Source organism: Pogoniulus pusillus, chromosome 36 (assembly GCF_015220805.1).
Source record: "Pogoniulus pusillus isolate bPogPus1 chromosome 36, bPogPus1.pri, whole genome shotgun sequence".
In the NCBI taxonomy this organism is placed as follows: Eukaryota; Metazoa; Chordata; class Aves; order Piciformes; family Lybiidae; genus Pogoniulus; species Pogoniulus pusillus.
In genome coordinates, this window is record NC_087299.1 from 9,371,539 (window position 1) to 9,392,811 (window position 21,273).

The window sequence follows — 21,273 nt, forward strand, 5'->3', positions numbered from 1 at the left end:
CATTTCAAACACCCCCAAATTCGGACTTTGTAGCTTAATAGAAATTGATCGAGCCTGTATGTGGGCCAGAGCAGCATTAGAGACTGAATCCACTTTCTTCGTTAACAACGAGAGAAAAATGCCTTGTAGCCCTCATGGGTCAGGAGCAGAATCTCGAGAAAGCTGCAAGGCTTCAGACTCAGGCTCTTGGTTCTGCCAGTTCTCTGTAGCAGCAGCTGCCATTCCTGCGTTGCTCTTAGTCCCTTGCTGTGGTATGGACCCAGATTTCAGAGAGGTTGTTGACGCTTTCTGCAGCATTTGTCAAGGAAATGGCTGCTTTCTTTCTTTGCTGAAGTGAGTAATTGTTTATTAATTTTTCAGCACATAAAGAGCATAATTGTAATAGTCCTTGACATCTGCTGCCTCTGCCAAGGTTTAAGGAAAATGAAAACCAGTACAAGTGCCATTTTGAACTTTCTCTGATTTTGCTGCCCTTCCTGGTTCGGACCCAAATTTCTGTGTAGAAACCAGGCAGGAGCACTCTGGCTTTTGTATAATTCTCTGTAGAACTAATTCTCTTGGACATTTTAACTCAATTTAGGATGGTGGGATCTTACTCAGGCGTTTCAAGAGCGAAGAGCTGGTAACCAGTACATGTGATTTTTTTTTTTTGGGGGGGTGGTGCATGTAGTGCTGCATTGGTTGGGCACCATCCAGAACTGGTTCTCACTCCTATATGCTTTGTTTCTTTAAGTGGTCAATGTAACATCCATGAAAATGCTAAATTGACCCCAGGGGAAAATGAAGTGACCTGTTGTTTGCAGAATGTTTATGGTATGGACAGCTACAGTGGAAATGTTCCTCATGTTTGCCCCCCTATTGTTTTACTCCTGTTGTGGAGGAAGCATCCTAAGAGTTGACAGGGAAGCTCCGTTGCTTTTGAGGCTGCTAATGCAAGTTCCTAGATATGAAGGAGACATTGAGCCATGTAGCCTGTGTTGAGAAGTGGACAAAGACAAGGGGCACAGCTGCTTTCGGGTCTGTAAAATTATTCCACTTGCAATCCCCACAGACTAGGCAGCTCTGCCCAATCAGATTTCTTGCCCCTTACTTAGTTTTTCCCTTAATGGGGCAATTAACAGCAGGAACAAAGTGCATGGTCTGCTCAGGCTTTATTATTATTTGTGTTGTAATAAATGTCTAGGAGGCCAGTTGCAGACCAGCACTAGGCACTGTGCAAATAGAGAGTAAAGGGATGATTCTTGTCCCAAAGAGCTCCAAGTCAAATACTGTATTTACATAAAGGTCTTCTAGTGTTTTAAGTCCTTTTACTATGACTTCCCAACTGCTGTGGTTTGCATGATTTATTGTGCACCTGTCATGATTTCCAGCTTCTTGTATGTTTCCAGCATAAAACCTTTTGTTTGTTAGATTCTGCTGATCCAGGTAGGTCCCTCCAGTATCTCCTTATTCATTCTGTAGTTCAGTTCTTCCACGTCATAATGCCATCAGAGTCCCCTGACTTCACCTCTAATTGTTTGAGCTTTCGTTGCTGCAAAGAAAACACTCATTTTCTAATCTACTTTCCCCATGGATTAAGAATTCTATTAAACAGGGTTCTTGAAATAGCAGGTTCAAGGAATATGGCTTGCTGGTATTTCCTATCCATTTGGGTCATTTCAGTCTGAAACATCTTTATAAGCATCTTCCACACATGGGCTCTACTTTCGATCCTCTTGCACTAAATCTAAGCCATTTTATTACTGGTATTTTCCAGTCCCTTGACTGTGGAATTAGAAGGGTCTGAGTAATTCTGAACAGTGATCCTGTTCTGGTGCATCTCTTTGATTGATTTAGCCTTCTAGAGTCTACCACTCAATAGTGATTTTAAGTACTCAGGCGTAATTGTTAGATCTGACACGGACTTCCTATCCTTACATCATCTTGTATCTTGCAGCTCCCTAGCATGTGAATGAACCTCCAGCAGTCCCTTGTCTGCCCTGCAGTTAGAAGAATGAAAATGTAATAAATTACAGCTCCATTGTTTTTTACCTTTTGCATGTGAAGATGATAGGGTAAAAGAGATTTCTTTCAAAACTTCTTGCGTTCGTAATGGCAATGTGCAGAGAGGAGTGAAAAAGGTAAAGTATTGGAGGGCTCCCCTGGAAGCTGTATCGTGCATTTGTTTTAGTTGTGGAGCCACAGAATGATCTGAGTTCTGCTGCTGGGAGCATCCTGGACATTGAGTCATTACATTCCTTTGGAGTGATTCAGCTCAGCAGCTTGACACTTGCATTAATTTAACAGCAGAGAACCTTAGTGATCCCTATGCTGCCTGCTGTGAGATGGGAGAAGCAGGATGTCTAAATTGGATACTGTTGTGAAAAGTTAAAAACATGAGATTCTCTTTAATATGTTTTGGCCTTTCACCTTCTCACTGGCATCTTTCTTGGGTCCTGTAGAATCGGTTTGTTGGCCTTATCATGGCAGGCTGGCTTCACCCATGCTTGGGAGCTGGATACCTCCTTGCATGCAATACTGACCTTCGAGTCCATGTACTCTCCACAGTGATCCAGTACATTCAGCACTGAGGTTATTGCTGGCTTTATGTAAACACAACTTCAAATAATTTGCTGCCAGTTGGATTGCAAGCATTATTTCCCCCCGTGCCCCCCCACCTTGTTCATCTTGCTGCAATACCTTCTTTGGTGGTACTGCTGATTATAGGAAGCTTGCAGCTTCAGCTTAGGCAGAAGTACAAAAAGGGGAGGTTTAGAGTTTATTTTTCCTCTGAGAGTGAGATTGTATCTTTTCAATAGAAAGTTCAAATATTTGAACTCTAGAATAAAGGTTCATGCTACTCATAGGTTACAATTTATTGTAGCTGCATTATGCATTATCAGTTCAATGTATTTAGTTTGCTTTCTCCTCAGTTTCTTTTGGTTTTCCAGCATTTATCCCTTCCCTGTAACAGTTTGTGTTAAACAGAGTCTCATTTGGAGGTATATTTCTTTCTAAATGAAAAAAGCTACAGAGATAACACATTTTCTCTGTGTACAAAATAGTTCTTGCACATTTCTCTTAAGGCACATGTAAAAGTTTCTTGGGTTTTTGTTTTATGCCTGTATTACTGAAGTATTATTCCTCTTAAAAAGGGGAATTCTGTCAAGATGTCTGCTGTGGTTTAAATCGAATCAGAGAAAACTGAAGATGGCAGAGATATTTCACTTTGAAAGGTGACTGCTACACAGACGAAGTTGCTACTTTTCATAAGGGCTTTTACCCCATATATCAATGTGTTTTAAGAGAGACTTGGGTCAATAATACCATGCTTTAGAATTCCCTAAATACATATTTACACAATAGACCTTAAAATATATTAGTCTATCATGTCAGCTCCTGTACACTTCTATCAGGGATGTTTTATGCCCTTAACATATGATACGATAAAACTTTATTTTATATAGCATTTTTCATACAAATTGTGTCCTAGAATCCATTGTGGGGTTAAATAAGACTTTCCCAAGGTTAAAATTAAAGAAAGCTAAAGGACATGGGAAAACTAAGGGCTTTGCATAGGAAATACTTCTTTAACTGAAGAATGGGAAGCTGAGTAGAGAGGCCATCGAGCTAAGAGAGCCTGAAAGCCTGACTGGAGCTGCAGATCAGGATCGCTGGAAATAGTGAGGTTATGTGAGGAAAGACTGGTTCTGTGTGAGTAAAGAAGGTGGAAAGGTCACACCTTTACGAGCAGCTGCAGTAAGTGTGAAGTGGCTCCTGCAACAAAGAAGCTGAGATCAGGGACTGTATGGAATCCCATCTTTGTAGTGAGAGTAGCAGGAGAAACGAGGGGCAGGTATGCTGAAAGAGAAGAAAGCCTCTGAAAGCAGCTGAAGTGGTGGTTGGATGGCTGGGAGCAGGACAGCATTGCAGACAAGGCAATTGTCAGCTCCTCCGTTTCTGCTCCTTCCCTCACCCACGGGGAGTGGCGAGGTCCTGGCTTCGTGGAGGCTGGCGCTGGGGCTGGGTAGGCACAACAAGATGACACGAAGACAGCTCCGCTGGCATTTTCTTCTGGCTTTTATCAATTTTTTTTTCCTTTTTTTTTTTTGGTCACCCTATTAATGTAAATTAAGGAAGGCTTTTTTGTATGTGATAATTATAGATAAATGTATTTAAAGTAGATCTGGATTTTGTAGTCCTCAGGAAAAAGAGGAAGAGTAATTTTTCCCCCCGTCCCTGTCATGTGTTCATTTTAATGAGCAATTTTAAAAAATTGAAAATAAAAGAGGAAAATGAATAGGTGTTGAACCAGCCTGTGATATGTAAATGCCAACTAGTAATTACCTAAAACCTCAATTTTCTTTCTGTTTCATCTTGCAAAACATTTCATTTCCACTGAGTGAAAACACTTAATTTGGGCTCCGCCGGCTGGGGCCGAGGGGGGGCTGCCGCCGCACGCCGCTAGGGGGCGCCGTGACCCCGCGCTCTCGGGCGGCTGCCGCCCGACGGGGGCCACGCTCCGTGTCCGGCTACAGTCCCAGGGCCGTGCGAGGGACGCTGCGAGGAGGCTTCTGCCCCGGAACGCGGCCCGAGAGCCCTCGGGAGCCCTGCCCTATCAGCCCGCACCGCAGGGCAGACCGCGGCCAGGATCTGTGTGCTCACCTCCACTCCGCCTGCGCGGTGCTGGTGTTTGGCTTAGGTTTCGTTCACCGAACTCCCTCGGGGGTCTGAGTTTCTGGGCACTTGGGGTTTTTCCTGGTGTTACCGGGTTGGGGGTTACTGCTCTGTATTCTTTTAGTTCTGGGTTTTTCATCTTAGATACGGTCTGAACCTCGTTTCTTCCTTGCCTTTGTTCTTTTCTCTTTTTGACTTGTGTGAATCTTACTCTCTTTCTTTTTGGTCTTAACTATATTTAACATTAGTGGCTTTTTAATTTTTAAACTTTTCTCGATGTGACTTTGGCATCTGCTAAACTTTGTCAGATTCTGGTTCTCTCACAACAGAAATAATTCCTGGTTTCATTAAAATGTCAGTGAACTCATAGGAGCTTTGAAGTGTTCCCTTTCTCCTGACCAAGCTGCAGATAATTCCTTTAGAAATAAAAAGCAGTTCCTATGAAATATGAATTTCACAGGAATTCTGGAGCCCAGAACGCTGAATTAAGGAAAGATCTGTCCTGGGAGAAGGAAGCTTGTGTTAGAGAACATTGTGTATGTAATGTCCCAGGACCCCGGCTCTGAGAAAGCTCTGCCTGGAATCTCAAGGAACAGTGCCTCTTTAGTGAGATATATGGCTTCATAATTAGCCCCTTGCATTTTTTCCTGAGTGCTAGCATCAGCGTTCTATGATGTGTTTCCCTGATTAACAGCTGCTTTGCAACTATTTCCGTGTGCCACCGATAACCATATTTGTCAAGGTAGCCCTGGCAGAGCGCTGATTTCTTGCTAAAATGCAGCATTTCTGTTGGAAGGGGTTTTCTTGTTCACTGCAGTGCCAGGCTTTTAAGTCAGCCCTTGTTAAAACGTAAGTTGGCTTTAGCCTGATGCTTGTTAACAGGATTCTGGGTATCTCCTTTAGAGTAGGAGTGCAGAAACCTTTCACAGACAATTTAATCTTCTGAGCCTCGCGAACATACAGCCGTACGCTGAGGGGGTGTTGCTGTAGGCTAATATATTGATCAGTTCCATTTGCCCTATAGCTGTGGCCTTCTGCTCTGGCTGAAATAGGTAGAGTGTTTGCTGATACTGCCGTATTATTATTTTTTAATACACTGGAAAAAATAAATTCCAACTTCTTTTACATACGTCATGTATATTGCCAGTGTTGATTGCTTCCGCACATGTAATGTAAACTGTCTGTGCATAGTTCATGGCCTGTGCCGCCTCTGCTTAATGAAAAGAAGTGTTGCATTTAAACAGATACAGATCCACTCAGAAAGACAAAATACCAGCCCTTGCAACGTATAATTCAGACCCAACCCTTACATCACAGGTCATCTCAAAGTCTCAGTCTAGCAACAGATGCTCTTTAGTATTAACCTACAGAGGGTTCCCAGTATTAGGGAATCTATTAGAGCACTTACGGGCGTGCTCCTGGTGTCTTTTGAAGCTGTTTTCCACATGAGACTCTGTTACCAAAGTCCGTGGAACTTTTACTGAGGAAGGTGATTTTCTTTTACGTTTTTCATTCCTTGGTTAGGTGTTATTTTTGTGATGGTAGAAAGTGTGCATTTGCCACTTTGCTGCTTTAGTTTTTCCTGATTTGATGCTTTATTTTTCTAATAGTACTAACTGATAAGGTAGTTCAGATTGTTTCACTGGAAACCCTGCAGCTTTGAGCGTGGTGAAAAATAAGGCTGACTTCACCTTCCACATTAACACAAGAAGGAAGGAAATAGGGAGTGAGAGACCTTGCCTGTCATGTCAAAGTGCTGTACTTTGGTCCAGAATTTCGACAGCCTGCCGCAATCCCAGGACATCTGCAATAAAGTTCCTGCCTTCATTTTATATCTTTGACATTGAAGCAGATTATTTGGCCTGAATTTATGTAATTTGGCCAGACACAAATATAATCCACGACTAGTAACAGTCACCTTGTAATTAGAAAACCTAACTATGGGACAATACCTGCTGCAGGATTCCACCCCCCACCAGAAATACGTCTTTGTGTATCACTTCACTGCAGAAGTGGTGGTGCAACAGCAAGTGTATGGAATAGACCTGCTTTTAAACACCAAATACACTGCCTCTCAGAGAAAGAAATAGGTATCTGATCCACCAGATACCGCTAGTTTGCTGGCCAGTGTGTGCTGTCAATCTAAGAATCCAAGCTGTGATATAATGCATGACATTTGGCAGTGTCCTAATACTATAAAAATTTGGAGAAGTGTCACAAATGACACAGAAATAGCGTGGGACAATGTTAGAAGCTGAGTCAGAGTGCTATTTGCTGCATGAGGTTTTTTGGCTATGCACAGGACTGCAAAGTCTTCTCATCTGCCTCCTCCTTTCTCTGTTGTTTAAATTATGGGCTGCAGTTGCCCTTGTTTGTGCAGAGAAAATGATCCATAGAAGGTAGGAAAGTTCTTGTGTGTGTTTGTTGAAAATATTGGCATTTTGGCGTGGCCAAAATTGCTTCATAAGTTGCTTGTGTATAGAAGATGAATTACATAAATGAGAAGGTTTCAGCTCAGCCTATAGGAAGAATGTTCAGAGGTAAATGCAGGCACAAACATGAGAAACATGGGACTAGTGGGAGGAGGAATACATGGCCAGGGTTCTTTTTTCTTTTTTTTTTTTTTAATGAAGTTTGTTGTTGCCTGTAATTTTACTTTGTTTTAAGATTGAAACTGTTGTGAGTAATGGAGGAAGTGATGCAGGGATGAGATAAAATAGAAGTTTACTTTGGAGTGAAATTTACTACTGAAATGTTTACATTTTTACCAGGCAAAAATAAGTTTTAATAAAGGTTAGAATCAATAAAATGTTCACATGGTTGTGATTGAAATAGCACAATGAAAAATATTGCTTATTTCTTATTGGGTTTTTTAATGCTTAAAACCTGATAATTAAATCTGAGAGCCTGCAGAATTTCTGATCTTGCAGGCTGTGTGTGCCTCTCTCTAGCTTGCTCAATGTGGGAGGGAATGTTGAGGAGTTTCTGAAGAAACAAGCAAGTAATTATTGTTAGAAGGAAAGTGGTTTTGATATGTTCACATATCTGTTGGTCTGCTCATTTGGGCATCTTTCTTATTCAGCATATTACCTTAAGGTTATTAGTTTGGGCTCATCCAGCATAGCAATATCAGCAGAGTTTAAACCTGTGATTTGCCTGTCACCTGTGTTTCAGCTGAAGACAGATCAAGTGCACATAAATGAAACTGGAGTGTATTTTATGTGGGGTATTTTGCTCTAGTATTTTATGGCTCAAAATTACTGAATGTAAACTTAAGGGTAGAAGTGAAGGAAAACAAAAAAAGGAAAATAATTAAAAAGACTCCATTCATTTTATCCTCTGAACTTGGAAGTGTGCTGGGACTTTGTCAAATTCCCGTTAAAATAAATATGTCAATTTCATCTCTCTCCCAAATTCATTTATCATGCTTCTTTAAAAGGTGTTTTCTGCTTTACCTGATGTTTAAATTGGATTCGCTCGTTTATGCTGTTCTTTGCTGTATCTCCCATGTTTTTCTTAAATGAATTAGTAATGACAGCGTACTCCATCATAGCCTCTCTACAGCCACTTTAAGGGAAGCCTGGTGATCTAAACCTTTTAACCTATTAAAGATGATTTTCCCCAATTGAATCAGACCCACCACAGGTGTAATAACTAATCATTTAAACTACACCTGCTATTATGTATTTTTAAGCCATTATGTGTGTTGGATAGATGATAATTCATGTTTATTGCATTGTCCAATGGATCCGTTTTGCCTACACTAGCCTGATTAATGTATTTAAAGAAATAAGAGATGCAATTTAAAAGCAAAAAAACATTGATGGAATGCACTGAGGAGTACATTGAAAGTGCCATTAAACCCATCAGAACTTTGCTCTCTGACCAGAAATGCATATTCGAAGGGTTTGATTCAAACGCAAAGTGAGACTTGGTGATATCAGTAGTGATGCTATATATTTTTTTAGACCCACTTCTTTTTCTGCTGTGAAAAGTTTTGAAAACCTTTCTGCAACTGAAGTCCAGAAACTGCATTTTAAGATGAGCTCTTTAGGACCTACCTAATGTAAGTCTAGCATGTACCATCATTTTAGGAGAAGGTTTATGCCATTCTTTGGGGAGAAGAACCTCATCCATGCACATGCATGGTTATTTTTAGCTCCAGAGGAAGAAAGTAATCTCATCCACTAGTTCACATGGCTGTGTCCATCTCCTGACTGCTGTTAACTTCAGGCACATCATTCCCCCAGTGCCACAATCAGATGCCTGTATAAAAGCAGAGTGAATCACCAGTGCAGGTGCATGTAATAATACAACTGTACAGGAGAGTGTGTTGGAAGTGGACCCACCATATGAAAATAACAATCAAATACCTTTCATTGGCATTAAATGGAAATGTAAAACACTGCAGCCCTTGTCTATCCTGTTGAGTATTATCCCATGCTTTACCCTCTCTTTGAATGAGTGGGTTGCTTGCACTGATCTGTCACCTTAAAGAAGGATGTAGCAGTCAAGTCTTTAGACAAAGGTAACCTGTGATTTCTGCTGGTGTGGGATGTAAATTTAACTACTCACCCATTTACGGAATGATTTTTTTTTTTTTTTTTAATATTTTTGTTACGTGCTCCAAAATGTGTGAAGTTGCTTCTTTTTCAGTCATGACAAGCTGGGGTTTATTTATGGGTTTCAGTCAATTAAAACAATGGCAGAAAAGGTCTTAATCTGTTAGAATTCGCAGGCAGCTTTAAGTCAGATAGCTAGGAAGCAATTTTGCTAAGTAAGCCTGCTGTTACAGATCACATGCATTTTTCTCAAGGTTGACCTCGACCTGAGGAGCCAACTTAGGTAAGAAGATCACAATATAAATGACAGAAACCTCAGAGAATCTTAATGGAGTTTTCTGTGCAGGTTGAAGTGCTTGAAGAGTAATTTAGTGGGAAATTTCTAGGTTTAAATACCATAACTGTGCTGTCTGATTAGAGTTCAGCCACAAACTCTGATGCTCATAAAACCATTTCTGAAAGCTGGATCAGTGTCAGCTCCAGACCATCTCCATGTGGTGGATGCAATGCCTTGTTTTGTAGTACAGAATTCATGATGTAAAGCAGGTATTTGAACGTTCCTAACGTGGATCTTTTCTCTCTTCTGTTTCTTCAATCCTCCCACATCAGATTGTGACAGCAGTGAAGTTTTTACAGAACCCGCGAGTCCGCCAAAGTCCTCTTGCAACCAGAAGAGCATTTCTGAAGAAGAAAGGTATGGACTCTTCAGTTTGTGGTCTTAGTGATAATGAGGGAGCCCGAGTTAATGTGAAGCCCAAATGCATTGCTGTGGAAAATGAGATGTTAAGCAAGCAGTCTGTCTCAAAAAAAGATGGGAAGTTTGTAAGAAGTATCAGTCTCTTTTCTTCCAAACCAACCAGAGCAATATTGGCACCAGATGTGGAATTGCAGAATACAACACGTTGGAAGTTGTGGGGTTAACTGTTGTCAATCCTTTTCTGCAATGAGGACAGTCTGGAGTTGTGGATTAGTTGGTCAGTTCCAGGCTTAGTGACTCTGGCTTTAGAATGACCAGCATCTAGGTGAAAAGGTCAAATGTATCCAAAGAGAGCCAGGAGAGGAATGGAGAGCAAGGGAGTTGGTGAAAGTAAACAAGGTCAGGTTAAGGTTAAGCTTGGGGTCAAGCTGACTTTCAGGCTGAAATGCTACACTACTGACTGAGTTTAGCCCTTTTCTGTAGCAGGGATAGAACAGATCCTGACAAATCCTATATTGTCTTAGATGGAACATACTTTGGCCGTTGCCTGTTGAGAAGTTATTTTATTTTCTGACTCATAGCAGAACTATCTTTTGTTCTTTTGTTCTCTCTCCGAAGTTTTTAGCCCACAATTTACGGTGCATTTCAGGTGAAGTTCACTCCATATTATGCTACCCTCCTGGGACCATATTGCTTAGATCCTTACCACAAGATGTAAATAATAGGGACAGTCTTATATTGGAGTTAATTACCTGCATTATGGAACACTTCAAGCACTTTGGTAGTGGGGAGTGACCCACTTGTACTCCCAAGTCATGAGTGCTTTGGGGTACATCAAATTCTATAGCTGAAGTAAAAGTAGCAAAGCCTGCAAAATGTATATTCTGCTTGGGGTTGTGAGCTGTTTATTGAGATGCCTGAGACCTGATGTCATGAGATGGAGAGTTCAAGTATATGCACCACTTTGTTCATCTTGAAGAGCAAAGGACCTAGAAGGGAATGGCAGTCTTGTGATTTTACGATGATGTCATGACAAGCAGTTAATGGGCACATTGTTCTGAGGGTCATCTTCTCACTCCTTGTCTTGGTGCCAGTTAGAGAACATTCCAGTCATATAGGTATGTTGCTTGCCCTGCCCTGCCATCAGGATGGCATTAAAATTTGGAGCCTCTTGGCCGCTTTGCTCCATGGGTTTTTCCTTGAAATATGTGGACCTACGGGGAGTAATTAATCATAAAAGCTTGGGGATTTCAACTCTATCATCGAAGCAATGAAGCAAGGGAAAGCTGAGCCTAAAAGCTGTGCTGATTACCCGGGGTAACCTGATACAAAATCTATTGTTGCTGAGAGATCCTTAGCCCCCAGTATATCGTGCAATATTATAACTGCCTGATCTTCTTCTGTGCTGACAATGACCAGTTATTCCTCATTTTCTCTCTCAACACAGCTGGGTTAGAATTTCATTTGCAGAAGGTATTTAGAGCAATTTAGAGACAAATGTCTCTGGTGTTTGCTCTGCACTTCCCCACCGCAGGCTTTGCTGAACAGTTTTTAGTATCAGGAGCTCCATCTAATCTGTTTAATTTTAATAAATCCCTGACTGGGAGAAGAGGAAGGATGGGGAGATGGAGGCACAGAGACACTGTGGCCCGACTAATACTTCTTATGAATTACTTGGCTAATAATTACTAAAGAGTGGGAATGGTTTGGTGGAGCTGTTTGTTTGTTCCTGTTTGTTAATTATCCCTCCTTCCTTTTGTGCTAATTGTTTGCTTGAAAACTTAGCAGTAGGAGCTAGGAAGGAGCAGGGTCCAGTAGCGCCTCTATGCACAGTCACTGGAGGTATATCCCTATGGAATGTGACCACTGAGCTTGCAATGTGACCTCTGTTCAGTGCTCAAGAGCAGAAGGTGCATACTGTCATGATACCTACATGCTCTAGCAGATGGAGGTAATTATTCCTCAAATGTGGATGTTGTGGTTAGTTTAGTCCTGAGTAAATGAGGAACTGCAGAGTTTGGTAGGGCTGTTTCTTTTATACACAGTCATTGCCATCCCCAAAGTAATTTTTATCCCTATTTTGGAGGTAGTTAGGTTGTCTGGTGGAGAAATTCTCACTGCCAGTCAAACCCCATTTTTTTATATAGAAGCCATTTCAGTTAGAAGAGGAAATGATACGGAGGTAGCCGTGTATTTTTTCCACAGTTACTCTGATCCAAGTTTCTTCAAACAGAAACTGCAGTAGACCTTTTTATGGACCCCAGAAGTTTGTTGGAGGAGGATTTTCATATCTAGAAGTAGCTTTACACCATGTTTGTACTTGTCTTTTGCAGTGGAGAGAATAGTGCTGGATCAGTGTGGAGGGAAAAGACAAGGTGCCCTACCCCTACAGGGGCACTCCCCTTCCACCGCCCCAGCTATATCAGGGATAGGATTGCAGTTAGTTGTGGGTGAGCTTTCAGGCTAAGAAATTGCCCAAGACATTCCATTTCTGAGACTCGCAGAGATGGTTCCACCTTGAACTAGATTTTTTTCTGCTCTTTAAAAAGTGCCTCATCCTAAAAAAGGCCAACCAAAAGTAATGTTCTCAGTATTATTTAGTATTTATTGTAGGAGCTGTATTTTGTTTAATACATTTCTGTGCAGTGAGAAATGAAAGTTTCTGGGTTTAATTTCTTGAAGTGGTCAGTGCAGGGACTGAAAGTAGGATTTCCTGGTTACTTATAGGTCAGGGGTTTGCTGAACTGCTCTCTAAACCATGAGATGATAGTGTTGAAGATGAGAGAGTGAGAGTGTCCTGGATTTGTAGATCTTTCAAAAGCAGGATGAGATTTCTCTGTTGTCTTAAGCACTTCTAAACTCCCAAATACAGAGGCATTAATGAGAAACATGAAGTTATTAGAATCATTTATCATTTTCTTTGAAGCTTACGCTGGCATTTCATGTAATTTATGACATTTCCTCCTTTTTATCATGAACTTCTTCAGATGAAGGGAAAAACAGCTGTTTCCCCTCAGAGTATCTGAAAGGAAAGAAAAGAAAAAAAAGATGCTGTTTGTTTTTTGTCCAACTCGCTGATTTTGCTGATGACATGCCACAGAATCAGCGGCGCCTTGGGAGTAATTAGACAGCATGTGGGGTTTAAACCCTTGTGGAAATGTGTCTGTCATCTTACTGTTGTGCCTCAGATGTCCTGCACTGCTCAGTTACCCATCCGGTAACTCATGTGGCTTGTTGGTTTTGTGCGCTCTGAATCCGTAACTTCTGGCAAGATAGAGGGGTGGAAGTGCACTAGAAGTGTGGAGCTGTGTTTTTCAGGGTGCTAGCCTTTTGGGGCAGGGAAAGGAAAATTGCTAGGCTACAGTCTTGTGTAATCTTGGGTGAAGAACTTCTTTCTTAGACTGCAAAACGAGTACTGCAGTGCCCTTTCCAGAGTGGGATTGTGAGCACAGACAAAAGCATAAGGAGCTCAAATTATAGTGGTGGGAGAAGAGAAGTTCATTGGAGTAAGAAAATGTGTAATTGTTGAGTTCTATTGAGAAAACGTCCACCCAGAGGAGTGGGCAGTCTGCAGAAAGTCTGCTGCCTGGGTTGGGCTTCTGTGTCTATGTGTAACGTAATGGGCTGCATGCTTCTGAAAGCAGTGGTTGCCTTGCTTGGTGAGATGAGTTGGAGGTTGTTGGCAGCGTTAGGTGTGTGTACTAACATGTTTTGTTACTCTGGCTGGTAGGAAATGAGTTACTATGCAAAGTTTCCTGTGGGTCTTGCCCAGTTTTTGCAGTACATCAGAGTTCCAGAATGTTTTGCCACTGTCCAGATGCCAGGCTGTGGGGATTTCTGAAGAGGCAAGTAAACTATTACTGGTACATGCCCCTTCCCAATCAGAGCTCAAAGACACCTGGCAACAAATGCTGCCAGCCCCAGACTCTTTCGTAGAAAATTGGCTTGCTTCTGTTCCTCTTTCTGTAGTTAGCATTCTTGGAAGTTGAAGGCCTGTCTTTTCTCCTTTGCCAAAGAAATCCAAATAGGGACCCGAGAGAAGCGGGTGCAGCCCACTGCTGGAGGGCTTTAAAGAAAGTAAATTCTTAGCAGATTTCAATTTAGCTCTCTTTTATTACTTTTTATAATTTAAGTCCATTTCATGAGGCAGTTTGCATGCCCTTGAATGGAATCTCGTTACCATGAAAGCTTTTTTAGCATTGATTTCATAACAGTCTTAATTTAATAGCGCCGTCATTACTGAGAAGCCCTGAGAGTGAGGCCCTAGCTTTCCAGGTCACTGACCTTTTAATTACGAGCCTTGTTCTGATGGGCAGGTTATCGACTGGACAGCTCCCAACTCCTGCCCCCAGCACCAAGATGAAAATAACTGCTTTTCCTCCCCCGCCTCCAGAAAAGGGAGGAAAAGAAAAGTAACCTCTCGTGTTTCCAGAATTAATTTTCTCCTTCAGCTTTACTTTGTAATTAATTCTTTAACATGTCTCACTGAAGCTCAACATTTCTTACAAAGCTTTTCCTTCAGAAGAAGATACCATGCAAGCCAAACAGAGTCCAGTGAGCACTCATACAAAAAACATAGCATCTGTGCTGTTAAAATCCCTGCTCCAGCCCTTCAAACCTGCTGCTTTGCTGGAAATGGTCACGTTTGATACAAGAATGCGTGCTTAGGCCTTAAGAGTGGACTCTTCAAGCAATGCTGCCTGGCTCGTCCTCTTCAGACTTGCTGGCAGGATATGGATTTAAGAAATGGTGAAGCAGCAGAGACTTCACTGCCCAGCTGATTGTGAGTGAGCACTTGTCCTGTTTTGTACTTGCAGATCAGGTAACTTGCTCTCTAGCTGTTGAACACATGTTTTGTGCCAGTGCCTGCACAGACCTCATCACTTGCAAAGCCACCAGGGAGATCTGGAATTCAGATGGTGATACCAAATTTCACTGCAAGAATATACTTAGTCTATGAAGAAGCATCTGGAACAACTTAACGCATAAAGAAAGGTCACTAGCACAGGTAGAGCCAAGGAGGAGGTGCTTTCTGATCATTCAAGAAGTTAGCAAGAGTTGTTCAAGTAGCCTGTGTAGGCTTGAAATGACTGGACGGGTTAAAGACAAGTCAGTGTGTTCCACAGCTTTGCAGTGTTTCTCATTGGAGGATCTCAGAGCACTTTGTACCAATCAGCATTGAAACTTTGCAACTGTTTGCATGGAACATGTTTGATGATGGCTGTGGGGTTATCTAGATCTCACTGTGCTTTCCACCGAAAGCCATCTGCCTCTGAGAAGAGGATGGCAGCTGCTTGACATCACTACATGGTTTTAGGAGAGAAAATAATGATATTTTATCTAAGTGATCTTGCAGAGAGAGCTTTAGGGATAGAGAATGTAATTACTGGCTAAAAAATTTACTAAGATTCTTGAAAAGCACCGTGGGGTATTTAATTAGTAAAGATACTTAGGTCTCTGTTTATGACTTTGAAAGACAGCTAATGTGCCTTACAATATTCTGCTTAGGTTAAAGAAAACTGTCCTACACCTGCTTGTGCAACCAGTTTGTTCTTCAGGTGCCTCCCTTCCACGCTTTGGCTCAACACAACCCTGCTTAAATGAAGAAACCTGTGAAATCTGATTGTCTCCTAAAGAACCTGTTAGGGGTCCATCGAATGAAGAGCATGAATGCTTTCATTGCTAAACAGACTCACAACAGTTCCTCTCCAAATCAGCATCAATGACAATCACATCTGCTTTTGGCACTCTTGCTGCTAATGTTCAACAGAGATTTCCACTGCTGGAGTCTCATAATCCAGAAGAATAGATGTGCTCATGATCCAGAAAGTAGTTCCACAGTTCTGTAATTTGTATTAGTTGTCTTTTTTTTCTGTTTCTGAAAATGATTGAGAATCTCTATCCATCTGCTGGGAAGGAGACATCTCCCTGCCCTGCCAGTCTTCTGTCTGCATATCTGTCACTTGCTGTTTGTTACCAGCCTATTCATCATGCTGACTCCTTTCCCCCATCAATTTTGCTGCTGTTTGTGATACCTGAAGTTGTCATGAACTTTACAAGATTTCTTTGGCAAGAAGAAACTTGTACCCATAGTGCTAAAAAAGTGTGATAAACTGATCCACCTTAGGGTGTCCTGGAGAATCAGAAATGGCTATTTTTGAGGATCGGGAAAAGTTCTTTATAGCTGATAGAAAGCCTTCACTATCGTTCCTCCAGATTTGGAAAGGAGATTGGAAAAAGCAATCTCTTTAGTCCCTACCCACGTGGAGAAATTTGCTCATATCTCATCTTTTCATTTTTGTCCCAGTCAGTAGTGACTCATGAGAGGGCAGAAAACAACCTAACGTTAGTTTAGGCGTAAGTAGGCATGAGATGCAGTGTACAAAGGCAGGCAAGGCTTTCTTTCTCTTACCTTTTAAAGTTTATAGTAACCAGATGACTAAGAAAAGTCTCTGTATGTTTGAGAGAACCTGTAGATGCCTGTGAGTTAGTTTAGAAGAATGCTGTACTTGGGGTACATTTAACTGCTTTATAACAATTGGTTTTGATAGCTCTGGTATCTAGAAACAACCTTGAATTCTGAAGTTTTGAAATTTGCTTTCAAGTAGGAAATTAAGTAGGAATTCATGTTTTTTACAAACTGAAATATTACTGACTTCTCAGATCACTCTGGGTTGATTAGACAAGAGACTGTGATACTGGAATTGATAATAAAAGAGATTGATAGAAAGGTATAGCATGTAGTGTGGGCAGCAGAACAAGGGAGGGGATTCTGCCTCTACTCTGCTCTTGTCAGACCCCACCTGGAGTGCTGTGTACCATTCTGGAGCCCCCAGCACAAGAAGGACATGGAACTGTTGGAGCCAGTCCAGAGGAGGTCCAACAAGATGCTCAGAGGGTGCAGCAGCTCTGCTATGAGGACAGGCTACAAGAGTTGGGGCTCTTCAGCCTGGAGAAGGGAAGGCTTTGAGGAGACCTTGAAGTGGCCTTTCAGTATCTGAAGGGGACTACAGGAAGGCTGGGGATTGACTATTGACAAGGTCTTGTAATAACAGGATAAAGGATAATGGGTTTAAAGTGGCAGAGGGGAGAATGTAACTGGATGTTAGGAAAGGGTTGTTTGCAGTGAGGGTGGTGAGGGTGGTGAGACACTGGCACAGGTTGCCCAGGGAGGTTATGGCTGCTCCCTCCCCTCCCTGGAGGTGTTCAAAGCCAGGTTGGATCAGGCCTTCAGCAACCTGTTCTAGTGGGAGGTGTCCCTGCCTATGGCTGGGGATTGGAACTGGATGAGCTTTGCGGTCCCTTCCAACCTAAACCATTTTATGTACTGTACTATTGCAGGGAAGGTACTTGGAAAAGTGGGGTTTGAGTTGTCAGGAAATCATGACCTCTCTCTGGGCAATTTTGGGGCTTTTGAGTAAACATCTTCTGTATGAAAAAAACAGGTCCTAGAAATTTGGTGATGAGCTGTAGTTGGAACCAAAGTATTCTGTCTTAGAAGTCTTTTCCACTAGCAGAAAAATGTGTCATTGCTGTTGCTCTTTTGTATTGGTTCTGAACTCTGCATTGCTGGACATGAGGCAAAAAGTCCTGTTAGGGCCTGTTTAAAGGGAGCAGAAGGAAACACTCATCAAAACATTCAGGCCTGCTCATCTTCACAGTATCAGTGAAAGATCTGCTATTTAATATTAAATCCCTGGCAATCTCAGTGGCTTTTTTGTTTGGTTTGTGTGAAGTGTTGAGGAAGTATACCACAACAGACACCCCTGTGATGTTTAATGATGTGAAGAAGACATGGATGAATTGACTCAAATTTCCAACCCTCTAAATGCCTCTTTATTTGTTCTCTAACAGAGGATACAAGTCACATTAGTGCTAATATTCTCCCTTTCTCACTTCACACTCAACCTGTGTTGATTTTGAGCCGTTTAGAGCTATACTCCACAGAGCAAGAGAGGTGATTCGTTTAGAGTGCATTGCACAAGCAGTCTGCTACGTCTGTTCCCGTTGGGTGACAGAAATTCCTCCCGGTTTCGGTGAAGAGTCCATGTTCACCTTTGCCGTCATTTTGTAGCTTGAAAATTATTGAGAAATTGGAACAGGCCAATTTGATGCCCAGGAAGTTGTGCATGCTCTGAAATATTGGCTGCAAGCTTAATTTTAACAAATAATTGGAATGTCATGGGTTTAATGATGTCTCTTCACTTGGCTATCTGACAGTAACTATGTAATGTAAAAGAGACGTTAAAAATGGCTTTGTGAATTAACTCCTGTTGCTCACTGAGTGTCTTTTGAGTCGTATCTGCCTTATTTACTGCCAAAATAATATTTCCGTTCCTGTTAGCTTTGAAAAACCAGTATGATCACAGCAGAGTGAGTTGAAATCCATTCCAAAAGACAGTGCTTAAAGAATCAGTTATATTCTGTGTCCTGAGATTGTTAGACTTAGTGACGGGCAAAAAAGACCCAGATCCTAAGTCTGACTCCTCACTTGAATAATTTGTCATGTTTTCAAGAGACAGTAAATGCAGAATGCCAAAAGAAAGTCACTTTTGCAATTACAGTCTGAGACTAAACATTGGAGATCTGAGATCTGACTGCCTGCTTGGCTTTGGGCAAGTTGTTCTCAGGTTGCCCATCTGTAAGATGGGGCTAATGACCACATTTACCTTACCGCTGCCTGAGTGAGGTTTGTGTTAGCTGTGTTTATAAACTGCTTTGCTATGCTTGCTTTGGAGTTCCTGGAGCTGCAGCGTGTGCTTTTTGAGGTTGTTTGCTGCAGTAAAATCCACACTTGCAGGGAGGATGTGAGACTTTGTTTCTGTCAGCTGTGCATGGGAGGGGAGAGCTGCAAACTCTAGAATGTCAGAATGTCAAGGCTCAGGCAGATTGCGTGCAATCCTAATCCAGCCCTGCGGCTTTGACCTTTGAAGCAAGCTTCACCTTGAGACAGTTGAAGAAATCTATGTATGCATAAAAATGTTTTTTTGTGTTTTGCTCCTGAAGAGCAAATTCCCTTCCTAGTAAAGGAATTCAGTTCCTGATCTGGTCTGAAAATGAACCTGATGTTCTAAGTCTAAAGGGGCAGACTTCTCTCTTGGGGCTAAAGCAGGGAGTGTAATTAGAATAATCTGTGCTCCTCTTCTGCTGAAATCCATCTCAGACCTAATGATGCTTTCCTGCTAGGAAAGATAAAATAAGTTCCTGTATGTGATAATTCTCTTGGTTCACTTAGACAGCATTTTTACTCTGTGATAGACTATGTCTTGGGTGCCTGAGAACCTGGCATCCTGCTGTTGCTTCCCTCCTAATTTTAATCCAGAGTGCAGTCATTCTTTCCTTAGCTAAAAGGGGAATTTCAGGTTTGGTTCATCCTTTCATAATCTTTCTGATGGAATCTAGTCCAGGCCAGACTCTGCTCCCTTACGAGGAGAGCAGAGAATTCATTCTCAATGAAATCCGAAGCTCTCAGAAGTAAAAGCTGTTGACTTTGTCGTACCGTGCAAATGTGCATTGCTTTTAGCAAGACAATAAAGGGTAAATGGGGTGATCTCTGCTCCCGTGGAGAGGTCGGGTGGTTACATTACACAATCTTCTCGAGCATCTTGCAGCAAATACATGGGTTATATTAAAAGTTGCAATCATATCATTTTTTAAAAGTAAATTGCTGACCTTATGCAGTGGAATCAGCTTTATTGAATTTCGCCAAAAATGCGTTTATAATCCCCCGCCCCCGCATGCACATGATATTCATGTCCTTGCTGCCCATCTGGAAATGTCCCTTTTTATGGTGATAAAATTAAATTTGTCTTTGTCTCTGCCTTGCCTCACCTTTTAAGATTCCATCCTTAAGAGACACCAGTGGATATCTGTCCCAGGGAATGAAGAGGGGCAATATCCCTGCATGGTTGGCTGGCTGATTGTGAGCCAACTGCCACAGAACAAATAAATAAGCTTTTCACATTTAGAGGACAAATAAAGCTGAGGACAGGTGCAATATGAGTATTTCTCCAGGAGTGTGGTGGCCTTAGCATAGGGAAGAATTTATTTTGATTTGTGAATACTTTTGTCTTGTGTCTGAATTTTTTTCTAATTGCCACACAGTACAAACTGTGACATCCACAAATAATTATTGTGCTGCCTGTCCTCCTTCAGTACGAGCTGTAAAACCCTCGGGGCTTTGGCCACGAACAGCCCCTTGCCTGAATTCACTTGAGAAACAGACTTTGGCAGCTTGCTCAGGAATTCAACAAAAGTGTATCCCAAATTTCTGTACTGCTTTGTGTAGTCAAAGTACTCTAGAAATACTAACTGACTCAGCTTGTGACACCTTTTGTGGCATGGCAAGATTACAGAGTTCATTTAATGTACTTTTCCTTTCAGTTCCTCTTTGTTAGACCTTTGCGTTCTGCAGACAGTTTGCAAACTCCTCATTTTAGTGGGAAGCAAAGGAAACACCAGACCCTCTTTAGATGTGGAAACTGGGTCAAATGCATTAAAACCAGTGAGGTCTGAGAGCATTCTGACTCCTGATCATATATATGTCTCCATTCTGTGTCATACTGACAGAGTGATGTAGTGCTGTTCACAGCATTTTCAGTAAAATTACAGCATTTCTGCATTTATCCTCTCCAGGCCCCAGCTGCTTTGTAGGGGTGGGAGAGGTTAAGCTAGTTTTATTCAATAAAATCAGTGCAAACTGTCTAAGTAAATGAAGGGGCAGATTGGCCTCTGCAGAGTTCACACGTGTCCCTTCTTACATCTCCCCCAGCATCTCTTCCTTTATATGTACCATTTTTAAAGACTAGCTGCTCAGAGATACAGAGGAAAGATCAGAGCATCAGTGCTCCTGCTCTTCAAGTAACCAGCAGAACGCAGCTGTGAAACTCAGAAATCTCAAACACATGTTTAAAAGATGACTCTGTATGTGTTTAAAAAAGAGAGCGAGAGAGGATTCAAGGGAACCAAAAAATAGCAGGTTCCATTACTGTAATTAAATGGCAGCATTTAACCTATCAGGCCGTTGCGTGTATGTGAGAGACGAGCAGGGAGCTGCATTTGAAATGAACACTGTCTTCCTTGGGGGATAGAGTAGTTAAATAATTTGTTTGTGAGGTGTGAGTTCAGTGGCTGGTAAAGCGAGTGCTTGCGTGTGTGTGTAGCTTAGGAGCTGGGCTGGCTGGCTGCTGGCTGAGAGCACCTGGGAGGTTGCTGCTCACTAGCACATGCACTGTCGAGGGGAGCACAAGCTTCCCCTGCCCGCTTGCTAGCTTACCTGCAGAGCCAAGGCCTCACCTGGGCCCAGAGCTTGCATCAGAAAAGGAGAACTTGTTTTTTAAGCTAGGGCCACCTGAGACA

General features: G+C 41.9%; 1 protein-coding gene across 2 annotated transcripts in view; it reads left to right on the forward strand.

Annotated features, from left to right (window-relative positions):
- PEX14 (peroxisomal biogenesis factor 14) overlaps positions 1 to 21,273 on the forward strand; it is a 75,472-nt gene that overhangs the window by 24,549 nt on the left and 29,650 nt on the right. For both annotated transcript variants that reach the window (XM_064172321.1, XM_064172320.1), the window contains exon 3: positions 9,828 to 9,912. In XM_064172321.1, the coding sequence (XP_064028391.1) occupies positions 9,828 to 9,912 (85 nt within the window). The remainder of the gene's footprint in view (positions 1 to 9,827; positions 9,913 to 21,273) is intronic.